At 43.8% G+C, this 21,559-nt stretch overlaps 3 protein-coding genes across 12 annotated transcripts in view; 1 reads left to right on the top strand and 2 right to left on the bottom strand.

The window, feature by feature from the left end:
* Nucleotides 1-772: 772 nt before the first annotated feature.
* LOC143528064 (Fc receptor-like protein 5) lies at nt 773-3,548 on the bottom strand. 2 transcript variants are annotated; one of them, XM_077023563.1, is made up of 10 exons: nt 3,440-3,548; nt 3,319-3,345; nt 2,919-3,191; nt 2,550-2,843; nt 2,200-2,469; nt 1,813-2,115; nt 1,579-1,713; nt 1,439-1,466; nt 1,173-1,268; nt 773-1,033 (listed from the first exon to the last, which is right to left on the bottom strand). In XM_077023563.1, the coding sequence occupies exons 1-9, from the start codon at nt 3,477-3,479 to the stop codon at nt 1,202-1,204; spliced, it is 1,437 nt and encodes a 478-aa protein (XP_076879678.1). In that variant the 5' UTR covers nt 3,480-3,548; the 3' UTR covers nt 773-1,033; nt 1,173-1,201. The 2 variants fall into 2 exon arrangements, with proteins under 2 accessions (XP_076879678.1, XP_076879679.1); XM_077023564.1 differs by having other exon boundaries at nt 2,923-3,191.
* Nucleotides 3,549-3,672: 124 nt separating this feature from the next.
* On the bottom strand, nt 3,673-12,472 carry tmc8 (transmembrane channel-like 8). Of its 4 annotated transcripts, none has more exons than XM_077023561.1 (17): nt 12,274-12,472; nt 11,778-11,896; nt 10,761-10,986; nt 8,669-8,817; nt 8,457-8,585; nt 8,290-8,342; nt 8,052-8,191; nt 7,605-7,752; nt 7,110-7,274; nt 6,689-6,849; nt 6,405-6,459; nt 6,034-6,143; nt 5,624-5,810; nt 5,399-5,529; nt 5,112-5,267; nt 4,905-4,983; nt 3,674-4,695 (listed from the first exon to the last, which is right to left on the bottom strand). In XM_077023561.1, the coding sequence occupies exons 2-17, from the start codon at nt 11,821-11,823 to the stop codon at nt 4,609-4,611; spliced, it is 2,022 nt and encodes a 673-aa protein (XP_076879676.1). In that variant the 5' UTR covers nt 11,824-11,896; nt 12,274-12,472; the 3' UTR covers nt 3,674-4,608. The 4 variants fall into 4 exon arrangements, with proteins under 4 accessions (XP_076879677.1, XP_076879676.1, XP_076879675.1 ...); XM_077023560.1 differs by having other exon boundaries at nt 11,778-11,847; XM_077023562.1 differs by lacking the exon at nt 12,274-12,472 and having other exon boundaries at nt 3,673-4,695; nt 5,219-5,267; nt 11,778-12,060.
* The window catches only part of tmc6b (transmembrane channel-like 6b), a 15,037-nt gene continuing 5,550 nt past the window's right edge, over nt 12,073-21,559 (top strand). The window contains exons 1-11 of one of the 6 annotated variants that reach the window (XM_077023553.1): nt 12,073-12,213; nt 13,342-13,457; nt 17,071-17,248; nt 17,857-17,984; nt 18,233-18,367; nt 18,557-18,721; nt 18,846-18,954; nt 19,978-20,059; nt 20,443-20,700; nt 20,951-21,114; nt 21,345-21,489. In XM_077023553.1, the coding sequence (XP_076879668.1) occupies nt 17,190-17,248; nt 17,857-17,984; nt 18,233-18,367; nt 18,557-18,721; nt 18,846-18,954; nt 19,978-20,059; nt 20,443-20,700; nt 20,951-21,114; nt 21,345-21,489 (1,245 nt within the window). In that variant the 5' untranslated portion in view covers nt 12,073-12,213; nt 13,342-13,457; nt 17,071-17,189. Of the gene's footprint in view, nt 12,214-12,832; nt 12,966-13,228; nt 13,458-13,543; nt 13,874-13,903; nt 14,026-14,087; nt 14,378-17,070; nt 17,249-17,856; nt 17,985-18,232; nt 18,368-18,556; nt 18,722-18,845; nt 18,955-19,977; nt 20,060-20,442; nt 20,701-20,950; nt 21,115-21,344; nt 21,490-21,559 lie in introns of those variants that run through there. The other 5 variants (XM_077023555.1, XM_077023554.1, XM_077023556.1 and 2 more) reach the window with 5 other exon arrangements.

The raw sequence follows: 21,559 nt of genomic DNA, 5'->3' as shown, positions 1-21,559 counted from the left end.
TGAACACTTACAAGTATTCATTCAGGGCCATAGTTTGTTTGATACTAGGAATTTGAATTTTCTAGTTCAGTGAGAAATCGGCTTTGAGGAGCTTTTGAATACTTTGAGATATTTCTGAAATATATAAAAGTGCTTGGACCACCTGAACAAAGAGCCAGCTCTCTGGCATGGCAGTTCTAACACGTTTACCTTTCTGTCCACCTCCATGACAATACCCTCTGTCCACCTCCATGACACTGCCCTCTGTCCACCTCCATGACACTGCCCTCTGTCCACCTTCATGACACCACCCTCTGTCCACCTTCATGACACCACCCTCTGTCCACCTTCATGACCAATGGCGGAGCTAGACTTTTTTTCAAGGGGTGGCCAAGGGGTGACCAAGGCTTTATCGGAGGGGTCCATATACAAATTATGTCGACCGGGGGGGGGGGGGTGGCGAGTGTAAGCTGTCGACGGGAGTTTGCGAGTGTAAAATGGACACAAATAACAAATTATGTATTATATCGCGATCAACCGATCGCTAGTGGTTCGCAAGTGGGGTGGCACTAGGGGTGGCACAGTCTCTGTTGGGGGGGGGGGGGGGCATTGCCCCCCCGGCTCTCCCTTTGGCTCCGCCACTGTCCATGACAACACCCTCTCCTTGGTGGGGATGGGATCGTCTCCTTCACACTAGTAATATGCACTGGAATATGTGCTGGAAGTGATGTGTTCTAAAATCACTGAGGAAACGTCTTGGTGACAGCAAATTAAAACAGATTTGAAAAAAATGTCATTTTTCCATTTTTTATTTGGGAATTTATTAGCATACAAAAATATTGACAATGACATTTAATGACAGCAATATACTGCATTGGTATAAAAACAGAAAGAAAAAAAAAAGAAAAATAGAGTTAAAAGTAACCCAAGATGGAACTGATGCTAGAGATCTGTCAGAAGTCCTGTAAGCTATTTGTCAATCCACGTGCTTGTTCAAAACTATAAATCCATACAAGCCATTGTACAGGTGTTGCTCCCTCAGACAACTCAGACGCTAGACAGAAGGAAAGGAAAGGATATCAAAGACATGGTGTCAGTCGTGCATCAAGAAAGACAGATATACCTTACAATTCAGCTTCACGCTCAAGACATTTCTAAGTGATGCATTCATTAAAAACACAAGGAAATCAGACCTGTTTGTCATTTGTGTCTCGTTCTAATCTCATTCTCCCGTAAGGACCGTCTCCATTTCTTCAACCTGTGGCTCAGTCATGGCCTCTTTCACAGTACTAAAAAACATTATGCCAACCATGCACAGTGAGACACACTCAGCAATGGGCTTTTAACATAAAAAAAGAACTTATTTTTACTTATGCATCTTAAATGAGTGTTAGTCCCATAATGGATAATGGAGGTAATCATGAAGATAAAACTAATAAAGTTGAACAAATGTTCTCACTTGGTCTGCTCACACTGGTTCAAGTCCTCTGAAAGAAAGACATGGGGGGGTTGAAATAGTGGATATAGCATGTCATAATCCCAAAAGATATGGCACTGGTCAGTGGCCATCACTGAGACGTGGCCATCACTGAGACGTACGATCATTGGAGCTGGTGTCCTGGTTGCACCCACACTTGTTGGAGTTGATTAGAAAGCATGCTCCTCCCACAATGATGAACAACAGGAAACAGCAGAACGCCAAGGCAACGACTTCTACATGTGTCAACCCAAAACCTGTGTGAGAATGTGCAACAGGTTCAGGTTAGGGACACATTCATAACCGTCCCATTGACGTCTCTGATTCGGGTCAGCCCTTAAGTGGGGACAGCTTACCTGTCTCTCTAACCATGACCTCCTTGCTCTCCAACCAGGAGGAGTTGGAGTTAAAACTGTCTCTTGCTCTGCAGCTGTAGTATCCAGAGTTTCCAGTATTGACGTTTGTGAGAATTAGTACACGGCCATGAGAGGTGAAAGCGTGAGAATCGCCCTCTGGTGGTACAGGGGTGTAATTGAAGAACCAGGAGAAGACGGGGAAAGTTCCCCTGGTGATGATGCACTGAAGCAGGGCAGCCGGCACAGCAGATTCTGTCCTCCGGAGGTACTGCACGTGAATATAAGCAGTGCCCCCTACTGGAGCTGGGAAGGAAGTGGACATCTCAATTCTATCATCCCATATATCGTGAGGCAAAGTTGTAAGTGCATGTACATACTGTCACTCACCCACTTCCAGGTCCACTGGGTCACTGAGGATCTGCTGCAGGTGTGTTTTTACGCTGCATTGCAAGACTCCCATATCCAGACCGGCAGTGACCGGCAGCGTGAAAAAGGCTTCCAGCTCATCCAGCTGTTTCTCCTCCTCGTGTTTCCCGTCCAGAAGCAGCTGGAACGTGACTGGAGGCGTGCCACGCGCCGACCGGCAACTGACGTTGGCGCGGTAGCCAGAGCCGTCATGGTAGACCCTGAACGACAGCTTGGGTGCTGATAGGTATTCTGTGAAGAAACGAAAAGGTCATGGCTGTTTTTAGAACGCACCTCCCCTCGAACCGCCGAGACGGATGGCGAGTGTTTACTTTTCACAACAACGGTGACATCTGCGCTGCTGGAGTGTCTCCTGTTATCCTTTATGTCATTCTGGGCCACGCATGAGTAAGTCCCAGCATGCGCGTCGCCGGCCTGGTCCACCGTCAGCGTGTTTCCAGAGAGACGGTAGTCAGGAGAGGACGGGGACACACGCTGTTTGTTGTGGTACCACATGTAGGTGAGGTAAGTCCCCTTCCTGACACGGCATCTCAGGGTAAACCCCGCCCCCTCATAGATGATTGGCGGATTTGGTTCAGATATTAAATAGGAGCCTTGGACAGGGACTGGAAAAGAGAAATAGTGTCATAGAGATCATCCTGGTGCTCTGTTTTATTTGTTATGTTTAGTGTCATACTCACTCACTACTTGTAAAATCACGGGATTGCTTGTTTCTGTTTGATCTCTTCCTCTGATTCTGCAAAAATACTCTCCCTCTGACCTCTCGGTGACCCTCAGATGGAAAGTAGCTGGATGGCTTTCGCATGGTTTTGTGTCCAGAACCTCTTCGCTGTCTTTAATGAGGTCACACGTCCCAGGGGACTGCGACCCCAACATCTTGCATCGGAATATAACTGTCTGTTTGAGGTAGGCCATGATAGGCCCAGTAAGTTCTAGTCTCAGAGTCGATCCACCTGCATACATCAAACACACACACACATACACACACACACACACACACACACACACACACATAAATGTCCTTCTTCGTCTGTGACTCAAAGTGTTACTATAAAACTGCAAACGTGATCGTGTTTATACCAGTTGTAGTCACAGTTGCAGGCAGAACTGAAATGCAAAAAAAAAAACACTTTGATCACCAGGCATTTATTTAATAAAATTTTTGATATGATAGATCTGAAGAGAATAATGTGAAACTCACGCAAGACTGACATCAGGAGTAGTAGCACACGTTCTCGCATTCTGGGGGCTTTCTCACATATCTGTCGCTCCAGTGTTTTTAATGTGTGAGTGTGTGTGTGTGTGTGTGTGTGTGTGTGTGTGCCTGCGTGCGTGCGTGTCACAGGGTGGCCCCTCCTTTCCACATGTATATAGTAGATAAAAAGCGTGGACATGTTTTAAGCAGTAAGAGATCACGCAAATCAAACCCATTTTTCTATTCATGAAATTTATTAGAAAAAACATGAAAAAGGCACCTGCCATTTCACATCAATACAATAAACTGTACTGCTTAGAAAAACGGATTTGTAAAAGAATAGCTTTACCTTGTATGCTAATTTAGCTAACAAAGAATGGAAGTTTGAAGTCACCGACCAGCTTATTTGCATTACTAATAATATTAGAATTTGTTTACCGTTTTCTCAACAAAATCCAGTTCATAATAATTAAAAGCTCTCCTTACAGGCTGGAACCAGAAGACATGTTGTTTCATTTGTGGTTCTCACTTTAAATTCAGTCACAGAGCTGATCCCAGATCAATTTTAGGTTGCTGCTGGCAAACCTCAGTACCTGTACTTTCATTCCTTCTCTTCACATAGGAGAATAAACAACAACATCTCACCATGTTTTGAAAAGGAGGGAAGTTGCTTGCACAAGTTATTTTATTAAAATTTATCATGCCTAGTTGTCCATGTGCTGAAAGCTACAATGGAAAATCCTCTATGAATATTCAGCATGACCTCTGACCTTTTAAGAACTGTTTTTTCTTGGACAGTTCTCAAAAGTTGTATAGTAGTACAGTAGTAAAGTTGCTGATCCTCATGCCAGAAGGATTGTTGCATCACACTGCATTTTCAGCAAAGTTCTGACGTAACGTGTTTGTGTAGATTTTGGTACAGAGACTGGCTTGAGGTCAACCCCACAGTGACAGAGACAAGCATACTCAATCCCATGAGTCGTCTAGACATTTCTGAAATGCAGAAGACCTATATCATTCAGAAGCCTTTTTAAAATGTTGCTTTTTCTTGTCGTTCTAAACATTCTAAACAATTGTTACAAATATTTTTGGATCCTTGGATGATAGATGGAGTTAAGTAGAAGTGGGGGTGATTTCTTCGATGTCGAGCCGCCCGGGCCCTTCCCTTAGGATCCCTAATTTTCTGCGGCTCTGGGGTTCCTGTGTTGACGCCTGAGCATCGTGGAATGTTCCTTCACCAAATAACGTTTATCTGAGCTACACTGTAACACAGTAGCAGAAAAGTCGCAGAAGAAACAGTTATTCGTCCAAACCCAAAACCCAGGAACTCTCCCAGGAACTGTCTTATTCCGTCGTCTGTTAATGTTTGATTTACACAAAACATTAAACAAATGTTAAGGCAAGTGCTTAAAAATTTTTAATATGACTCTTCTGCAACATGAATCTCCACTGATCAGGAACCCGCACATACCATAACCAGCATGTCCTTCAGTCTCTCGATGGCCTTACGATTGGCTCGGCCACGAGATACGAAAAATGTCAGTACGATTCTGTAAAACATTGATCATCATATGAGCAACATACATATGATGAATTCATACACACACAAAAACACTCATAAGGGGACACACACACACACACACACACACACACACACACACACACATACACAACTTACATCTCAGCCAATATAAGTGTGAATATGAATGCTTCAGAAGTGATGTAACTTATGGCTGACTGAGCAGGTCCTGGGAGTGTTTTCACACACACATCCATCACACTGACCATGGTTCTATTGTCCTGAAACGGGCCACACTGATGCCCATTAGACGTTCTGAAGCACAGGCATAGAAGGACAATTAAAAATGAGTCACTTATTCAAGTAGTTTGTCCTATGAACCATAGGATTTAAGTTCAGTGAGATTCTTAATAAAAATAATGACTTATTGGCAATGGGGCCTGTACCTATTGCTGTAGAAGCCAATTGTCGCAAAGGACATCATGAGGCCCAGTAAGAGCACAAATTGAAACAGTACAGCAGAACTGGAGGTTCGGAACATTCTCTGAGCCGGAACACAACATCGCATGACAATTAGCTGTGGAGTGAGAGAGAGAGAGAGAGAGAAAATACTTTATCATGTTTCTACACTAAAAAAAAAGGTTTTAGCAAACACTACGTGGCCTCCACACCTTTTTCATGTAGAAAATAGCCAGAAGCTTGATTATGCTAATGGCTGGCAGCAGGGGGCAGTAGAAAACTCCCACCCAAGTGACCGTCTGACTGTAGACCAAATCCAGCACGTTTAATGGGATCTCAAACTCTTGTACACCTGCCATCTTTGCAAATTTAGAGGAGGGATACTTCTCTGCTAACAACCTATGGAGAGTCAGAGAGGACAAAATACACATGCAGTCTTCAAATTCAAATACCTGATGTTTTTTTTTTTTTACTGTTTTGCTGCAGTATGAAATCTTTAAAATAAATAAATAAATCCACATAAAGGTGCATTGCTGGAAGATGGAATTTGTTTAAAGGAAAACTATGAGAATATTTCATCTAGCGTCTTTAATGATGAAATACAGGACACATGTGGTCTTACCTTTTGGGGTAAACAATCAAGAACGTATTGCAGAAACATGCAATGAGCTGGAATATAGTGAGTCTGTACATTTCTTTCCCAAATTCTGTTTCTGCACACAGACCATCACCCTGAAACAGTAATGGCACAGAGTAATATCACCTGGCATCAACATAGCAGGACAAGCACGTGTTACTGGTGAGGAGGAACCAGAGCCGGAGTGGCTAATCGGGAGATTCGGGAGGATTCCCGATGGGCCTGCTCATGTCAATCTCTAGTTTGGGCCAATTGGGAGGGAAGAATAATTTTGGGCCGGATTTGGACATGAATTTCCCAGGCTGAAAAAGTGGCCCACTCCGGCCCTGGGAGGAACTATGCAAGGTGTCACTCACCTTACTAGTAAAGACAATGTAAATGCCCAATGCTCCTAGCTTCAGGAAGATGCTCCTGTCAGGAATCGGTTTGGGTGCAGTTCAGTTATAATTATTACAAAGCATTCAAAACCAATGCACTATAACTCTAGACGATGTTGTATTTTGGACCAGGATGGTGCTAATAACGTATTTAAAAATCAAGCAAGGATTTGTAACAAAAATTATGCTGGTATGATTTTGATGGGAACATTTTCAAAAAGTTAGAGGTGGGAGGTGAGAGGTGAGAGGTTGTGATGCCCTACCGAACTAAGGTGAGATTGAGCTGGGTGGCAAGGAAGTAGTCCTCAAACATTGAAATCTTGCTGAAAGCCTGAGGTAACAGGAAGTTGATTACTGTAATGGTAAATGGTGGAAGATACTTAATCAGGAGATTCACAATCCTGAAGTTTGAATCCTGAATTTCCTGGAGAGAGGGAGGAGAGGAGATGTGAAGATGAGAAGAAAAGAGAAGACAAGAGAGGAGGAAAAAGGGAAGGGATCAACATTTGGTGCTACGTTTTTCATGTTTCATGCACTTAATATTTTCAAATATACACTGAATATGTGTTTAAAGCAGGTTTAAATTGAGGTTAAAATTGTGAAAAAAGTGGGGGTTGTTGTTTGAAAGCACAGTAAGTTCACAGTTTCATGTTTCATTATTTTGTGTTTCATACATTCATTCACCTTTTCCCGAGAGATTGTGGTGGCGTAATAGATGAGAAAGAAGGAGCCAGCCAGAAGCACCAGCACCACAAAGTTGAGAACACCGCGCAGGAAACACAGGCACACCCACTGTTTCAGGGAGCGCTGGGAGACCTTCTGATGAAAATTCTGTTCCTCCAGGTCCATCTGGTACCACAGTGCAAAGAGAAGATATGTGTATGTGTGTGTGTATGTGTGTGTGTCTGTCTGTCTGTGTGTATTTTTAAGTGTGCCTGTTTTAAGGAGTGTATGTAAGGAGTGTGTGAGGTAAAGGTCAGAAAATATAAACTATATGACTATGGAAAATCCTAAGAACTAATGTTCTCAAATACTTCAGAAGTTCTCAAATTCTTCAGAACTGGAACAGGTAAATTGAATTGAGATGTGTATTAGCGTCTGCGCAGCCGTGTTTTAATAACGTGTGGCGAACCCTCGTGCAGGCCCACGCGTGTCTCCGTCCAGCTGCGGAGAGTTTACCTTCAGCTCGTTCCTGATGAAGCTGTGCTTCAGAGAAGCTGCCTGAGGGTCTTGGACGCAGAAGTCCCAGCTGCAGAACACCTTGTAGCTCACACGCAGACTGAAGTGCTTACCCATCAGCCACATGTGTTTATAGCCCACCACCATCCTGTGAAAGTGGGCACATGCAGTCACGCCTGGATATCAGGGAGTTTGGCCCCACAGTTCACTCTGCCATAGTGCCAGCTGAGGGTTCAGCGCTAAAGTGCAAGCTCAATATTCTTAATTTGTCTAAAGTCCATCTCTAAATAAGGAATCCTGCACAGGAGAACTCAGAAGAGAACAGGAGCTCTACTACTGTGACGAGAAAAAAATAACATTTCAGGAAATGTTCATTAAATTCTAAAAAGAGTGATCCTCCAAATAACCTCAGTGAAGCAATGACTAAGAGTTCAGAAATAGTCTGACCTGCGGACTATCATGACAAGACTGAGGAAGAGTATTGTAGCCATGCCGATAAGGAAGAGGAGAGCTGTGTCCAGACATTTTGAGTTTTCACCATGGTGTTTGTAGAAGCCGTGGAAAAGGGGAGAGCTCTCCAGAAAACCCTGCCAGACATCACGAGTAGAACACAAACTGAAAGATGACACTGCAGGATGAATCAGTACATTAATGTCTGAAAAAAGGAGTGTGTGAAGCAACTCACAGAGCCCAGAAAAATGTCTACATAGGAAAAAGTGGTCGTGGATATGTTCTGCCCTACAATACAAGAATCACACTTTAACACTTATATTCGGTGTTGGCTAAAATTGTCAATGAAGACTCCAGGAAGGTATCCCACTAAAACAGGCATTATGGTTAATGTATACTTACAAGATTTGTTACTGCCAAGCAGTGAAGGAATTAACACAAAGCCAGTGATTATGGCACAGGTCAGGAGGTTTAGACATAGGAGGTACCTAAGGAATATGAAGTAACCCTTGACCCCCACACCAAATCTACCTGCAGAAGAGAGTAGAGCATGAAACGGGTTCAGACTCATATTCAAGCAAGTGAAGAACATAAACACTAAGGCACATTCTCACCTTCGATTTTATGCAGTGTGTGTTTCCATGGTAGCAGTCCTGAGATGAACCTGCCCACCTGTTCCTTCAGTCGCCTCCTTGCGATTTGTTGACTCTGCCTCCAAGATGCCCAGAAGCCAATGCTGAGTCTTTCGAGATGCCGTCTGTCCCTGATTGGTAGAAAGTAACATGTAACGGAATGACTCATGCACAAAAAAAAAAAATCTGTCAACTCTTTTCCAAACAGATTTGATTATTCACAGTTTTTTCTATCTTGGCAGTAAATTTTTCCACACATATAATTTTATGTTATGAGACAACTAACCCTTCCTTTAAAATTAAACTAATAAATCAGCTGATGCAAACTATGTATCCAAATATCCAATATCAAACTTCTGTCTGGGGGTTTAGTGTTCTCTATCACAGTGATTCTCAACTGGTGGGTCGCGACCCAAAAGTGGGTCGCGGACACGTTCTGGGTGGGTCGCGGACAGCTTGTTAAAAAAAAGTACTCTTCTGATTTTGTACTCGTCTTTTATCTTGAAAAAAGACAGAGGCACATGCCACAGCTCCAGACTGCGACTAAAATGGTCGCAATCGCGACCATAAATATTAATTTGCGAGTAATAAAATTATTTCACTCGCCAGTGGCGACAGGTGATACAAGAGCATTATTTTCTATGGGTGAAGATTTTTTGTCATTGGAAAAATATCCACAATTTTCTTTTGAGGTTGTATTTTAAAAGTTAACCGATATGCTGTAGTTCCCACTCTCATGTTCGCTCTGCCCATTAACAAAAGCGGGAATCACCAGCATGACTCGCAAAGCAGCGGAGCCGAGCTGAAACTTTAGCACTAAGCGTTAGCTTGTTGAAAATAGCGAAGCCAAAATTATTGGATTTTTTCACACAGTCTACATTTCTGTCGGACCATAAGAGGACACACTCCTTTATAACTGTACATAGTTTTAAGTAAATTTTAATGGGATCAAAAGTCACTCATAGTAGGAAACTTGGTAAAGTTCGTTTCACGTTCGCATATTCGGAATTATTTCTTCAATACCTTTACGTTAAAAGTGCCAAAATATGCACATTTCTATTTCTGGCACCCAAGACAAACATCTACAACTTTGTTTACGTCAGGAATATATGTATTTTAAAACATGTTATTTTAAATATACTGCTGTCACCGCTGCAACATCTAAGGCACCGTCTACAAATGACCTTAACAGGGACGCAAGTGGAGGTCGTAAAGGCCCCAGAGCACTGCGCACTCCGTTTTTTGCAATAATTTCAATAACTTTTAAACGGTCCATCTAAGACCACCAGAGTAGTTGGATTACATTAAGTTAATCTTTAGTAACAACCTACAACTAAAATATGGGTATTTATACCTTGCACCAATGTGTGGTGGTAAGTTTTTGTCAAATATTTCAATAGCTTTTAAATGGGCCACCATAATTCCACAAAACAAGGTTGTTGATTAGGATGCACTTAATGTACTATAACTTGTTTTATGCTCTTATGATGGACATTTTAAAAGCTATTGAAACATTTGACAAAATGTGCACTTAATATTTATACAACTTGTTTTTATCTTATGAAGAATCATTTAAAAATTATTTAAATCTTTGAAGAAAAACAGAGTGCGCAGTGCTCTGGGGCCTTTACGACCGCCACTTTCGTCCATGTTAAGGTCATTTGTAGACGGTAATAGTAGTACATTTAAAATGAGAACATGAAGCCAACTTAACCACAGTTACAAGGAAGAGAAAGACATCAGGCATGTTGGACGACAGAGATCCTAAATAACAGCTGATCTGATGTGAGTGTTGCAATGTTTATTAGTTTGTATTATGGAGCCTAGAAAAAGTTATTGGTGTCTCATTTTTTCTTTTGGGACCAACTGGCTCCTTGAGTATTTTTTTTTGTCTGGAGCCCAGCATGAGAACCATCTTGTTGCCATGGTAACCACCAATTGTTTACCTTTTTAATTTGTTATAACCAGAGGTTATAACATTTGTACTGTATAAAACTGGGTCGCGACTTAATGACAATGAGAAAATGTGGGTCCCGGGCTGAGACCAGTTGAGAACCCCTGCTCTATCACACACCTGAGGTTCCTCTTTTCCTGCATACACAGTGGCAGCGTTTTAAGTGGTTGACGTAGGTCCCAGTCCCTGGATAGAGGTGAAAGGTCATCGCCACAGGAACCATCCCCATGAGCACGTTCCGTCTGCTGCCACCTCCGTTTAGTGAGGGTGCTGGGCAGAAGTTCGTAGATGTCCGTCTGGTAGTACTCGCAGGAGTCATCTGAGCCCGAAGAGATGGCGCTGTCTCCTGATAGGACACAGACGAAAGAATGCACAAAGCAATAATTGGGGACGCGACTGGCGTACGGTGGTCCTGCTTCTCTCTTCAGGCCAACTCCCCCCTGCAAGGGAGTCTGCTCAGTGCTTCAGGACCCTGTCTAACATGGCGGCTCCCACAGAGCATTACAGGACGTGTCGTTACCGCAGCATCTTTCCTCCTGTGGCATTCAGAATTTATCAAAACCGTTTTGAATGTACAAGAAGGCCCCTAGTGTGTCGACTGCACAAACGGATCATATATGTGCTAGACGTTCATGCGTCTGTGACCGCAGGAAACTCACACATACATAGTCACACATGCATGCATGAGGCTGTACTCAGGATCCGACGCTCTAAAAACAACACCAGGACTCTTTCACCCACAGAGGAGCCGCGGCTCACACATGCAATGGGCTCACACATAAACAACAAAGCCCCAGCACTCAGGTCTGTAGTGGAAAGTGCAGCCACACGCATGATTCAGAGAAGGAAGTTAGAGCCACTCGACGTACGAAACAAAGGAAGAACAGCCAGCGAATCGAAGCATGATGAACTTTGTCTTTATACTCTAATATATATGTATAAGTTTTCATACATATATATAAACTCTCGATCACCTACAGGGTGTGTGTCACTCATATTTTCAGGCAAGACTTAGAAAAGGAAGGAGAGATGAAAAAAGAGAGAGAGGATGTAGAAAACTGGTGCAAACACATACAAAAACATGCCAGAATAGTCACATAAATGGATGCACACAGACTTTAAACGGAAACCACTCACCTGATGACTGTCTTTGGAAGCTGGTGATTCTGCGTTCGTGTGCCATGTTCAGTATCCCAAAAGACAGACCCTAAAAAAGCACTCTCTTTCACTACTTGGCAACACTCAACACACACACACTTACACACGTTAATGGGCACATTAATTCCAACCAAGACGTAGGGCCAGGGATGTGGCGCGAGCTCATTCAGAGGACTCTTTAGCATGCAGAACATCAAGCGTCACTGTTTACAGGAAGTCATGCAACGTATGCCCGAGTGGGCGTTATGGTAAGGCAGAAGGTCTGTGACATCACTTAAAGGCCAAAATCAATCTTTTGCGGTTCTAGCTTTGGTGTTTTTCCAGAAGGCGATTGCGTCTACGTGCTGACTCTGAAGCTGAAGTGTCAGTGTCACTCATTGACTCCTGGACTGCTGAAAGCTCTCTGGATGAGTAGGTATGGTTGTGATCCTATGTCTTTTACTTTGAATTGCCCCTGCATATAGAGGCACCTTACCTTGTCGTAGAGGTTGCCAAGAGGCAGTGGGTCTGTAGCCAGTCAAAGGGCATCATTTGGAGAAACTCAGAGTGGCACTGATGATCTTTCCGGAAAGGGAGAGCCTCCGTGTGCTCTTTCGTGTATGTAATGGAAATGTATGTGAAATAGAGGAAGAGAAACCTGTCAAAGTTGAATGTCTAAGGAAACAAACTCACCCATACCCATACACACACACACACACACACACACACACACCCAGGAAGTGGCACAGCGATAACTTAGACTTCCTTTGCTGTTCTTTGTCTGACTTTGTCTGATGTTAAAATTAAGCCATGAATTAACAAAACTTCTGGTTTTAATTTGTGTGTGTATGTGCGAGCGTCTGTGTGTAAACCGCAGCACAGTTGGTTCAATTTTGTATAAAAGTATAATAACAGATTGCATTTACACATAAATAATTAACCCTCTTACACGTCTTTTCAGTGAGGATACCGGATGTGGCTGCTAAGAGAGATTTTTGTATTTTTTGCATTTTTGTGATTTTGTATGTCGGTATTGAAATATAGACTTCTGTAGAACCTGCCCTTGTGTGAACTGTGTACTAATACAACACATTACTAACGGTGTCTAGTGTAGTATAAAAGTTGAATACAGACGGAAGGGAGATAAGCTTCTAGGTACGTGTCTAGACAGACAAGCTGATAACTGAGGTAATGCTGGTATAGTATTTTTCTTTTCAATCGTGAACATTATTTTAAAGTATGTGTAGAATGGATATCTGCCAGATTTAATAGAACCATGGAAGTAAAAGTCAGGAAGCAACATTTTTAACACGATTGTGAAGCTATTAGACCCAAGTGACATGATTTCACATATGATATCGTCAATCAAACGTCACTTAATTCTTAACAACGAATGGGACTGTACCACTGTTTTGAGACTTTAAAAGTTAATTGTGGTGTTTATTAGGGTTTAGTATGAACACGAGAGGCAACCGACTAAATATGTCTTTTCATAAATGCTTTTTGTCTTTTAAGTGGAAAGCAAGTTAAGACGTATTTTTGTACATTGTTCTGTTTGTTAAAGACCTTCCTCCCCCGTGAAACGAAAGTCCGCTCTGCTAAAGTACACACAATGTAGCCCGATTACCGAGGCCAGTTCAGCAGCGGCGCCTGTGTTAATACCAACATGAATGAACTTGGGTAAGTACAGTCTGTTTTATTTATAATGTCAGATTTGAGTTTTTTGCTACAATTAACAAAACCATAATGAAATTGACGAAACATAGGTTTAGGAAAACGTTCAACTTTATTGGGTTTACTCTACACTGACATGTTCTGTCGGATCCGACGAAGTGGAAAACGGATTTTGGAAAATGACGAACACGGTGACCAGTCGGTCATTTAGCAGGACAGGCGAGTTACAGTGGCGGTCAACCCGGAGATTGGGTCGGAGGGGGGGGGGGACTTTAACTCCGTGAAATCCGTAAAGTCTGTTCCCCACCCCCATCCGTACATTGTTAAGGTCGGCTATCGCAGCACTCGTATGACTGCAGGAAGGCTCTTTAATTTTGAAAACGGTTGACAGGGGACACTCACACGATGCCCGGAGGCGATGGGTGAGTTTAAGTAAGGGAGAGTTCATGTGAAATAACTCACGGAACTCCAAATCATATGTCCTTGTGTATGGTTTTACTATGTAACTTTAAACGCCTATATAAAAACTTCTTCCTGACATTTGGGTCAACCTTGGAACAAATTATTATCTAAGGTAAGGGCAAAATTAAATGATTTGAGTAGGAGGAGCTATTTATGTTTGTCATGTCAGTTTGGTGCATTGTTTTGGCTTTTTGTAGCTCGACTGATGTAGCTCGACTTTAGAGGTTTCCATAGTGATGTCTGGATTTTAAACATCTTTGGCCACTGCTGCAACCTCTGTGTGTGTGTGTGTGTGTGTGTGTGTGTGTGTGTGTGTGTGTGTGTGTGTGTGTGTTTCCTTAATTTCTAATGTTCTTAAAGCTCTAAACGCCAGCTCTTTCGGCTCTTTGGGTCCATTAAGTTCCTCTGTCTAGACATGGTCTCGCTGTGCATGTCTTCTGCAAGCATGGGCTCCTTATTGCAAGGTTTTAGATTTAAACCATTTAAATGCGACAGCCAATGATGAAATGCTTTAGATGTTTGGTTTCTTTCTTTCTTTGTTCTATTTTGTTTTGTTTAGTTTGGCTTCCTATGGGAAATATCTGGAAGTCTGTGGCATGTCATGACCTTGTTTTTGGCAGCTTTTGGGCATCTTCTGTTCTTCTGAACAAAAAGGTTGAGCAGCTTGCAGCCCTGCACAATACACACTAAGGTTTAGTCCAGCAGTGAAGGACTTTTAGATAATACACACTAAGGTTTAGTCCAGCAGTGAATGACTGTTAGATAATTCACACTAAGGTTTAGTCCAGTAGTGAAGGACTGTTGGATAATTCACACTAAGGTTTAGTCCAGTAGTGAAGGACTGTTGGATAATTCACACTAAGGTTTAGTCCAGTAGTGAAGGACTGTTGGATAATTCACACCAAGGTTTAGTCCAGTAGTGAAGGACTTTTAGATAATTCACACTAAGGTTTAGTCCAGCAGTGAAGGACTGTTGGATAATTCACACTAAGGTTTAGTCCAGCAGTGAAGGACTGTTGGATAATTCACATTAAGGTTTAGTCCAGCAGTGAAGGACTGTTGGATAATTCACATTAAGGTTTAGTCCAGCAGTGAAGGACTGTTGGATAATTCACACTAAGGTTTAGTCCAGCAGTGAAGGACTGTTGGATAATTCACACCAAGGTTTAGTCCAGCAGTGAAGGACTGTTGGATAATTCACACCAAGGTTTAGTCCAGCAGTGAAGGACTGTTGGATAATTCACACTAAGGTTTAGTCCAGCAGTGAAGGACTGTTGGATAATTCACACTAAGGTTTAGACCAGTAGTGAATGACTTTTGGATAATTCACACTAAGGTTTAGTCCAGTAGTGAAGGACTGTTGGATAATTCACACCAAGGTTTAGTCCAGTAGTGAAGGACTGTTGGATAATTCACACTAAGGTTTAGTCCAGCAGTGAAGGACTGTTGGATAATTCACACTAAGGTTTAGTCCAGTAGTGAAGGACTGTTGTCATTTTCCATATTTAAGGACACCACAACAGCCATTTCCAGTAATGAGGAAAGCAAGGAATTGTGTTGGTTGGATCATATTATGTTTGGTTCAGGGTTTAAGATTCGTTTTAGTCACACTAATTGTCATTTTCTGCATGAAAAAAACTTGTATGATATCTACAGTTGCAGGAACAGCGAGGATGACAGGAACAGGTGTGTGTGTGTGTGTGTGTGTGTGTGTGTGTGTGTGTGTGTGTGTGTGTGTGTGTGAGAGAGAGAGAGAGAGACTGTTATTCGATGAGTGTGGGAATACAGACAGAGGCGAGGTTTCAGGGACTGTTGGGTGCACATGGTCAAACCAGAATGCTGAAGTCAGCCTTTTTCTCATAGAGGCACTCTGATAAGATGGAGAGGGCCTCATCTCACTCCATCTCACTCTCTCTGTCTCCCTGTCCTTTTCTCTCTTGGTCAGTCACTCTTTAGTCCCCCCCCCCCCGACTGTAAAACAATGAGTTTCACACACTCACACACACACCATGAATGAGGCAATCCCACTACCACAGCACAGAAACAGAGAAGCACATTAGACGCCTTTGACAGAGCTGCACAGAAATGCAGGCACTCTCATGTTTTCTATAAGGACGGTCACATTTCTCTTCCTCCCTAATGTTTCCAATAACTTCTGGCCACAAGCCTCAGATGACGTCATCAGTGTGTGTGCTACCTCCTCTTACGTACACGCGCACAGAGCTCTAGAGATCACCTCTTTCCACACATTTATTTGTGCATCTCTGCAGTTATTTTATTGCAGTATTGGATGATCCCTTTTAGGCTTAGTAGGCCAGGCAGTTGACAGAAATGACTTTTGTAGTTTCACTTTAAATGTGGTGTACAGGTACCCCACTTACTGGTGGTTTTGTTTGCTGTTAAGATGTGCCTGTTTCTGATCTGGTGCATGTTGTTCATTGCTAAATTAATCTCATGTCTTATACAATAGATCTTTACCTTGATATTTGGTGTTTTCCCTAAATATTACTTTTGTTTTCTGAACGATCAGTCATATCAAGTTGCGTTCCAGCCCTATATTTCTGGTTTGACATGGAGCGGTGATGGTGAACTCGTCAGACGTGGCGAAGACTGATGAAGCATGCTGAAGTCTGAATGTAGTGGTGCTCAGAGCTGACCTCAGATCAGTTCTGCCCAATTATTCAGGGTCTCATAACGTCTGAAGTGGGCGTGGTTTAGCAGGAAATCTCTGCATTGTTGTGTCCTTTCCGGAATCACAGCATGGTGCGGGCTCTTCCCTGACGCACCGGGACGTGACCGGCGGCTTCTCCTTTAATCCTCGCTGTATCCACGTTGTTGTCAAAGAAACGTCTTGTTTGCCACATGCGTAACTTTAGTTTCTGCAGAAACCAACTCGTATTCTAGTCAGAACAATCCTTCTGAATGTGTGAAATGCTGGTTTGGGAAAAGAAAGTCAGAAGCTGTCGTTCTAAACTGTGGCGTGGTGGTGGTGGTGTGTTGTGGGTGGCATTTGACATTCTTTCATGCTCTTTCTTGTTTCTGCAGAAGTGGGGGTGTGTAGGTATTTACACAGTCAGAACCTGACAGGCATGTCGCAACATAGCAGAGCAACTAGCCCCTCTCCCTCTCTCCCTCTCTCTCTCTCTCTCTCTCTCAGGATTGTTGAAACAGTATGACAGGACGTGGGTGCGTATCAGAAGTACTCTGCTTCTTCGTGTCAACGGTTCTTGAGTGAGGGCGGCAGACGGAACCCTCGGCCCTGGGGGGGGAGGGGAGATGGCGGCCCATGGAGCAAATATGGACGCGGACGCCTTCTTCATGGGGGATACACTTGAGTAAGTACTCCTCTCTCCTCGGTGTCTGAGGCTCCCTCCTTTCATGAGGGAGACATGCTCCTCCACGCTTCCTCTCTCGTTCTCTCCTCCTCTTCCTGTTGTGAGATGGTGCATTGTGGGTCGAGGGCCGGTGCGGAGGCAGGGTTGCTCCGTTGCCGCAAGTGTCCCTACTCCTCTGTGTTCTCTGGGGCAGAAGTTGAGGCACAGCCCCCCCCCCCCCCCCCCCCCCCCGGGGCAGCAGGAGACAGGGTCCTTTGTTTCGCCCAGCTGTTTGTGTCATGGTCAACACCAAATGACATGTGACTGCTGACACGGTGACATCATGTGCAAGTCAAGTCACTTCCTTCAGTTTTGGATTTCTGAGATGGAGTTGTGTCACTGCAGTTGAAAAGAAACTCAGTCACCCTCATCTTCCACACACACACACAAACACACACACACCCCAGACACACTTGCGTAACTGGAGATGTAACGGGCCTAGTACTAGCAGTAGTTAGTTTAAGCGGTGTGCTGTCTCATGGAAAGATATGTTCATTGTGGTGCACCTGTACTGAACAGGCCATATTGACATTTGTGTTGTGTGTGTTTTGTTTGTGTTTGTGTTTTAGAAGTCCTGCGGATGAAGAAGGGGTTCATGATTCCTTTTGCCAGCTTATCCAGGAACAGAGTCAAGACCTGAACAGCTATAAAGAGGCCATTGAGATGTCTCCAGTAGAGATAGAAGAGGAGTCCAGAGGTACACACACACACACCACATACACACACATACACACATGTGCCAGGGGAGAGGATAAAGAGAAGTGACAAGAGTGTACTTACAGTGCAGGTTTTTTTTCCTTGGTAACCTCATACAGTCTCTCTACCCATCCTTCATCCCTTCATAATAGTCATTTTCTGACCACATACACAGAGCATACGTGCACACACTCTGATTCTTTGAAATTTGCATGCATTCATGACCGTGTATGTCTGTGTGTGTCTCAGATGACTTTTTGGACTTGAGGGGTTCTGGCAACTCCGTAGGTGCTGATGGTTGTGGAAGTCCTACAGACCCTTTTGTGGAGCGCTGGTCTTCAGACACTCTCAAAGTTCTCTCCTCCATGCCCAGCCGCACAATTGGTCAGTGTGTGTGTGTGCGCGTTCTATTTGTAGGAATTCCTAACATCCAGAAAAGTGAAACACTACTGAATACTGGGCATCATAAATAATGGAGTCTTTTCAACTGGAGTGTCTGGACTTTAGAGCCCTGTTCTTTTCTCTCTCTCTCTCTCTCCCTCCCTCCCTCCCTCCCCCTCCCCCCCTCTGCAGGGCGTAGCCAGGGTGCCATCCTCTCCCAGTGCTACAACCGCACCATGCAACTGTGCAGACGGCGCCAGAGCCAGCGGCCCGCGATCCACTCCTTCTCCCGCTCCGGACGGCCCAGCATCTGTGGCTACCGCATGCAGACCGACTCGGCCCGCTTCGAGGCGGAGGGTGAGGGTCCCGGGCCTGCGTGACGGCTCTGACTCACGCAGAGACAATTTATTGACTATATTGATCAGAGAGTGTGAACAATTCATCTGAATGTGCGTTTATGTGTTCGTCTGCGTGTTTGTAGAGAGTAAGAGGGACCGGCTCATAAATAACCTGCAGAACCTGTCTGTGGGCGACCGTGAGCGCATGCTCAAGGCCATCCCGCTGAATCTGGCGGAGAAGAGAGAGCTGAGGTATTTACTTCCACACACAAGCACTTCATTCCTTATTGTTGTCCTTAATGGTCCCCCCCCCCCCCCCCCAAAAAAAAACCTCAATTCTGACCACAAGGACACAGCCACTGTCTTTGACCCACAAATACCCAAATGTAAAGAAATTCCCAGAGCCAGACCTTCAGTTCCTGCTGCACCAAAGGCAGAGAACAACAACCATACCAAGTCTTCAGACCCAGGTGCGGAGCTGCTAACCCGGATCGTCCAGATGGTGAATGCTGTGCTGCTCCCATGTCTCCTTCATGTCCATCTCCTCCCATCACACGTCCCTCTCCTCCAATCATGCGTCCCCTCCCTTCATGGGACGTTCCTCTGTTCCTGCTCAGTGGGCACATTCCTGAAAGCCCAGCAGTCTCGCCCCAGTTTTGACAACATTCGAGGTGATTGTAGAGGGCAGTGACTGTGGCCGTGATCTCTGGTCTTCCAGGAGGCAGACGTACATAAGCAAGCCAGTCATGAGGACATGTATTTGATAGAGACTACAAAGTGCCTGTAAGTCCCTTTGGACAAGGATGGCTGCCAAGTTCTGAAGGTCCTCTGACCATAAAAATGTTCTCAAGTTCTCCGGTTTTCTCTGTAATAACCACACACACTCTTGTCTTGTACTTTCTTGTAAACCCCTGCATTTGAGTATAATTTTTGATGGAAAAACAGGACCATGAAAACATAATGTGTACGTTTAGACAGTGCAGTCAATGACTCTAAAGCTCGTGTTTACCTGGTTTTGCTAACAAGAAGTTTGTTCCGTAATCCGTACGTAATCCGTACTGTGATTGTTGGTTACTGTAAACTGTTCCTGTAATTGTTAGTGTTGGTTAAATGGTCCATGTAAGTGTACGAAGGTGAATTTGGGTGTAAGAGTCATTTAGTTTGTATGGATGTGAAGGTTAATGTAACGATAAAGGCATAATAATGAGTCTGTTTGTGTGGTTCTGATTGAGTGTTTGGGTGTGATGGTTCTGTGAACTCCATTCTACCCTGCAGGCGCCTGGCTTACACAACCATCTATTCTCCATCTCTCTCTGAGATTCCCTGCTGTAGCCAGTTCAAGTATAACATCATCATTGTGAGTCTCATCATTACAGCACCTATATTACAGCAACCCTCACCCACTCACTAATTAATACCAGAAGGGAGCTCTGAGGTTCTGGCAAAGTGGATGCTTTTACTGTTCCATTCATTCACCCCAGGCCTCCTTTCTTCTGAAAGCCTGTCGGACTCTCAGAGGTGTAGTGTACTTAATGGGTTCCTTGGAGTAAGCCAGAGCTCTTAATTGACCATAAACACGAGTCAGGAATCATTTTGGCTCAAGAGTGCTGGTCTTCGTTCAACTGTAATCCTCTCTGTGTTGTTTTGTGTCTTTGTGTCATTTTTTTAATTCTCTCTCTCTCTCTCCCTCTCTCTCTCTCTCTCTCTCTCTCTCTCTCTCTCTCTCTCTCTCTCCCTCAGACTCTGAGGAATGGCTGGTACAGTTGGCTCTCCTTCATCTCCGCACTGCAGCTCTGGCAAACGGCCCTGAAGAGGGTCAGCGGCCGCTTCGGCACAGGCGTCCTCTCCTACTTCGTCTTCCTCAGGACCCTCCTCTTCTTCAACGTGTTCCTGCTGCTGGTGACCGGCGTGTTTGTGGTGGTCCCTCAGGCGGTGCAGGCCCCCGTGCTGAATGAGACTTCCACAGTGCACTTTGGTCTGGAGCTGCTCACAGGGGCGGTAAGGTTTCTTCTCCGCTTAAACAGGGTAGAGGCCCTACACTGTTTATTTAATAAATATTTAAATCTTTTAAATATATGAAATACTTAATAGGCTATATGCTGTGAAAAGTAGTTTTGGTCTTTTTTTTTCATTTTTGAGAAAACGGGTCCTTCAAATGTTTCCTTGTGCATTTATATGTAATGATTTATCTCTGTATTGATTTTTACAGTATTTAACACCGTATCTATATTTTTCCTCTCTCACTCAGGGCTATTTCTCGAAATCGTTGCTGTACTATGGCTACTACAGTAACACCCTCTTAAAGCCCAGCAACCAGACCTGGAGTTCGCACCTCTCTTATAACATGCCTGTGGCCTACTTCTTCACGATTGGATTGGCTTTTTTCATCACCTGCATCATCCTCGTCTACAGGTGAGCTGTGTAAAAGGCAGGCTGAACGTGCAGGATATAGTCATGGGGGGGGACGACACTTGAACACTTGCAATACTTTTGTTTAGGTAAAATTAGCTTAAGACCTGCCCAGTATCAGGCATATACAGTTTTACACATTAATATAATATTATTCTAATATACAGTTATATACACGAATATAATAATCTTATAATATACGGTTAAACACATTACCCTGTCTGTGTTCCTAGCATGTCCCAGTCCTTTGGGCAGAGTTTCCGTGTTGACCGGTCCAAAGGTCTTCTGACCATAAAAGTCTTCTGCTCCTGGGACTTTAAAGTCATCAAGAAATCTTCAGTTAAACTGCAGTCTGAGAATATCTCCACCCAGCTCAAAGTACGAAATTTATACACACACACACACACACACACACACACACACACACACACACACACACACACACACA

The sequence above is a fragment of the Brachyhypopomus gauderio genome, chromosome 12 (genome assembly GCF_052324685.1).
Source record: "Brachyhypopomus gauderio isolate BG-103 chromosome 12, BGAUD_0.2, whole genome shotgun sequence".
Classification (NCBI taxonomy): Eukaryota; Metazoa; Chordata; class Actinopteri; order Gymnotiformes; family Hypopomidae; genus Brachyhypopomus; species Brachyhypopomus gauderio.
This window is presented reverse-complemented; position numbering and strand designations above follow the sequence as displayed.